At 44.4% G+C, this 4,142-nt stretch overlaps 1 protein-coding gene across 1 annotated transcript in view; it reads right to left on the bottom strand.

Annotated features, from left to right (window-relative positions):
- Positions 1–4,142, bottom strand: part of B4GALNT2 (beta-1,4-N-acetyl-galactosaminyltransferase 2) — a 29,345-nt gene that overhangs the window by 6,024 nt on the left and 19,179 nt on the right. Inside the window, exon 6 of the mRNA XM_037742534.1 lies at positions 3,367–3,562. Within this exon, the coding sequence (XP_037598462.1) occupies positions 3,367–3,562 (196 nt within the window). The remainder of the gene's footprint in view (positions 1–3,366; positions 3,563–4,142) is intronic.

Raw genomic sequence — 4,142 nt, 5'->3', positions numbered from 1 at the left:
GCGGAGGTTGCGGTGAGCCGAGATCGCGCCATTGCACTCCAGCCTGGGTAACAAGAGCGAAACTCCGTCTCAAAAAAAAAAAAAAAGAAAAGAAAGACATTTACAACATACTCAATGTGTTGCATTTCCTGGTTCTGTTGGCTCCACTATGCCATTTCCCCACTGTCTGTCTGAATGTTTCATTTACACCTGCCTATTAGCACTTTTCTTGTTTCCTGCTTTCATCTTTTGTTTGTTTGTTTGTTTGTTTGAGTCAGAGTTTTGCTCTTGTTGCCCAGGTTGGAGTGCAATGGTGCAATCTCGGCTCACTGTAACCTCTGCCTCCCAGGTTCAAATGATTCTCCTGCCTCGGCCTCCCAAGTAGCTGGGATTATAGGCATGCACCACCACATCTGGCTAATTTTGTATTTTTAGTAGAGATGTTTCACCATGTTGGCCAGGCTGGTATCAAACTCCTGACCTCGTGATCCGCCTGCCTCGGACTCCCAAAGTGCTGGGATTATAGTCATGAGCCACCACACCTGGCCCTCATCTTAATTTTAGGAGTTGAGATGCACAGAGTTTGCCCATCTAAGGGTTCAATATGGAGGGTCACAGAGCCCAGGAAGAGGAGAAGACATCTACAAATCTTGAGACTTGCTTCTACCATCATCTGCAACTCCTACAGAAAAGCTTACCTGATCTCTATCCTTAGGATGACATGGTTAGGAATAGGTCTACTTGGAGATTGCAAGGCCTGGACCGAATTGCCCATCTTAAGGCATGTGACATATAAGAGACTGGAAAGGGGACAGCTTTCCTATGGAAAAGACCCCATGATGATGCAGCTGGAGCTGCAAGTGTGTTTGGGATTCAGCCACTGAACAGGGAACTGGCAGCTGACTGTGCAGTTGCCATGTCCACGTGGCGTGGGGCCAGCTGGAGTTAGTGCATGCTGGAAGCCACACCCCTCCCTGTTTGTGGGTGAATGCACAGAGCCACTTTCCAAGAATGACAGAAATCAGAAGTCGTTTGGACAGAAGTCATTCCAGAACCCTCCCCCTGTGCTGCCCTTTTGCACTTTTTTTTTTTTGAGACAAGTTCTTGCTCTGTCACTTAGACTTTAGTGGCATGATCTCAGCTCACTGCAACCTTTATCTCCCGGGTTCAAGTGATTCTCCTGCCTCAGATTCCCAAGTAACGTAGCAGGGACTACAGCCATGCACCACCGTGCCCAGCTAATTTTTGGATTTGATTTTTTTTTTTAAGACAGAGTTTCGCTCTTGTTACCCAGGCTAGAGTGCAATGGTGCAATCTCAGCTCACCGCAACCTCCACCTCCTGGGTTCAAGCAATTCTCCTGCCTTGGCCTCCCAAGTAGCTGGGACTACAGGCGTGTGCCACCATGCCCAGCTAATTTTTGTATTTTTAGTAGAGACAGGGTTTCACCATGTTGGCCTGGGTAGTCTTGAAGTCCTGACCTCAAGTGATCTGCCCACCATGGCCTCCCAAAGTTCTGGGATTATAGGCGTGAACCACTGTGCTTGGCCCATTCTGTTTTTTGTCATTGCAAACAGTGCTGCAGTAAATAACCTCGAACAAATATCATTTCACACAGATATAAATATCTGTAGGATAATTTCTAGAAATGGCATTGCTAGCCTAAAGGATATACACATTTAAAATGTTGATAGATGCTGCCAAATTCCCTCCAGAGAGGTGCCGATTTACATTCTTAACAGCAGTTGATATGCCGTTTTTCTAACCCTGTCCAAAACCTTTTGATGTGACTTTTTTTTTTTTGAGGAGGAGTCTTGATCTGTCACCCAGGCTGGAGTGCAATGGCACGATCTCGGCTCACTGCAACCTCCACCTCCTAGGTTCAAGCGATTCTCCCATCCCAGCCTCTTGAGTAGCTGGGATTACAAGCGTGTGTCACCACGCCAGCTAAGTTTTGTATTTTTAGTAGAGATCCAGTTTCACCGTGTTGGCCAAGCTAGTCTCAAACTCCTGACCTCAGGTGATCCACCAGCCTCAGCCTCCCAAAGTGCTGGGATTCTAGGCCTGAGCCACCATGCCCAGCCAAAAGTAGTTTTCATATGCGCCTTTCTCAGTGTGAGAGTGGGCATACATTTTAATGGCTAAACGTGTTGCTGAATTTAATTTTTTCTGAATTGTGCATTTTTCCATTATTGGGTGTTCTTTTCTTATTGATTCATAGCTGCCCTAATGAGACCTTAGTCTTTAATGTGAGTTGAAGATTTTTTTCCCAATTTGGCCTTTGTCATTTGACTTTTACTAATTAAAATTTGCTAATTTTAATATATAAAATTTTATATATTTTATATTTTTAATTTTTTATGGTCTCTGAGTTTTGTGTCATGCCTTATACCCTAAGAGTGTTTTTTAAACTCCATTTTTGTTTCTAGTACTTTAAAATGTATTTAGATATCTGATCTATTGGAATTTATCTTGGTATGTGACATGGATTCAAGTTTTACTTCTAATTAAAAAATTATTTTCCAATTGTTAATTTGTTTTGAGACAGGGTCTCACTCTGTTGCCCAGGCTGGAGTATAGTGGCGATCATGGCTCACTGCAGCCTCGACTTCCCAGACTCAAGCAATCCTCCCATCTCAGCCTCGTGAGTAGCTGAAATTACAGGTGTCAGCTGGATTACAGGTACAAGCCAACACACTTGGATTAAAACTTTCTATGTTTCATATAGCTGCACCATTATCTCACATGATTTGCTGAAAAAACCATTGTTAATTTGTTCATTTGTCCTCCTTTAATTTGACAAGCTTTTTTTTTTTTTTGGAAACAGATTCTTGCTCTGTTGCCCAGGCTGGAGTGCAGTGGTGCAATCTCGGCTCACTGCAACCTCCACCTCCTGGGTTGAAGTGATTCTCCTGCCTCAGCCTCCTGAGTAGCTGGGATTTCAGGTGCCTGCCACCACACCCAGCTAATTTGTACATTTTTAGTACAGATGGAGTTTCACCATATTGGCCAGGCTGGTCTTGAACTCCTGACTTCAGATGATCTGCCCACCTTGGCCTCCCAAAGTGCTGAGATTACAGGCGTGAGCCACCTCGCCCAGCCAGACAAGCTGTCTTTATCACACAGTGAAATTCCAACATGTATTGGGTTTATATCTGGATTTCCAATTTCATTCAGTACCACTCTTTTTATTATTATTACTTATTAAAATGTTATAATTCATTAGCTTTTTTCCCAAAATTAGCACAAACCCCATAATAAGTTAAAAATCATTAAGCAATTTTAGGGGAGTGTGTCCTAGAGTTTTTTTTTTTCCTCCAAATGAAGCTTGTTGTCAGGGAGCATATCAGAGCTGTCATTTGATCAATTCTCCTCCATCTCAGAAGTGATCCCTTCTGAATTTCTCCAATAGCTTCACAGAGTGCCACCATGGGGCCCCAAGGACAAGGGCCTTACCTGGTCCAGGGTCATAGAGCTTGGGTATGACAGGATTGCGGATGGTCACTGGAAACTTGGCCACTGAAGATCTGGACTCCAGACTCACTGGAGGAAGAAATAAGGTCAGAGCACAGGCAGTATCATGTCTGGATCAAACTCCAGGCCACCCCAGGAAGTGAGCATGACAGGGGAGGGCAGGTTCGGTAGGGAGAGTCCCGGCTGGGATGAGATTATGGACCTCATAGAGTCTCTGGCATTGCAGCTTCTGCCTTGCTGTGTCCCTGGGGCAATGTGCTGAATGCCTCCTAAGTTCATATGTCTTCTCAATATATATATATATATATATGTGTGTATATATATATATAAAATAATAGGATTGGTGTAAACATTAAATAATTTTTGGAGTGCCTCGCACATACAAGTGTTTTTAAAACATTAGCTCCCAGGCTGGGCGCCATGGCTTATGCCTGTAATCCCAACACTTTGGGAGGCCGAGGCAGGAGGATCATGAGGTCAGGAGTTCTAGACCAGCCTGGCCAACATAGTGAAACCCTGTCTCTACTAAAAATACAAAAAAATTAGCTGGGTGGCAAGTACCTGTAGTCCCAGCTACTCAGGAGGCTGAGCTGGGAGAATTTACTTGAACCTGGGAGGCAGAGGTTGCAGTGAGCTGAGACTGTGCCATTGCACTCCAGCCTGGGCAACAGAGTGAGACTCCATCTCAAA

The sequence above is a fragment of the Cebus imitator genome, unplaced genomic scaffold, assembly GCF_001604975.1.
Source record: "Cebus imitator isolate Cc_AM_T3 unplaced genomic scaffold, Cebus_imitator-1.0 Scaffold123, whole genome shotgun sequence".
Taxonomy (NCBI): Eukaryota; Metazoa; Chordata; class Mammalia; order Primates; family Cebidae; genus Cebus; species Cebus imitator.
This window is presented reverse-complemented; position numbering and strand designations above follow the sequence as displayed.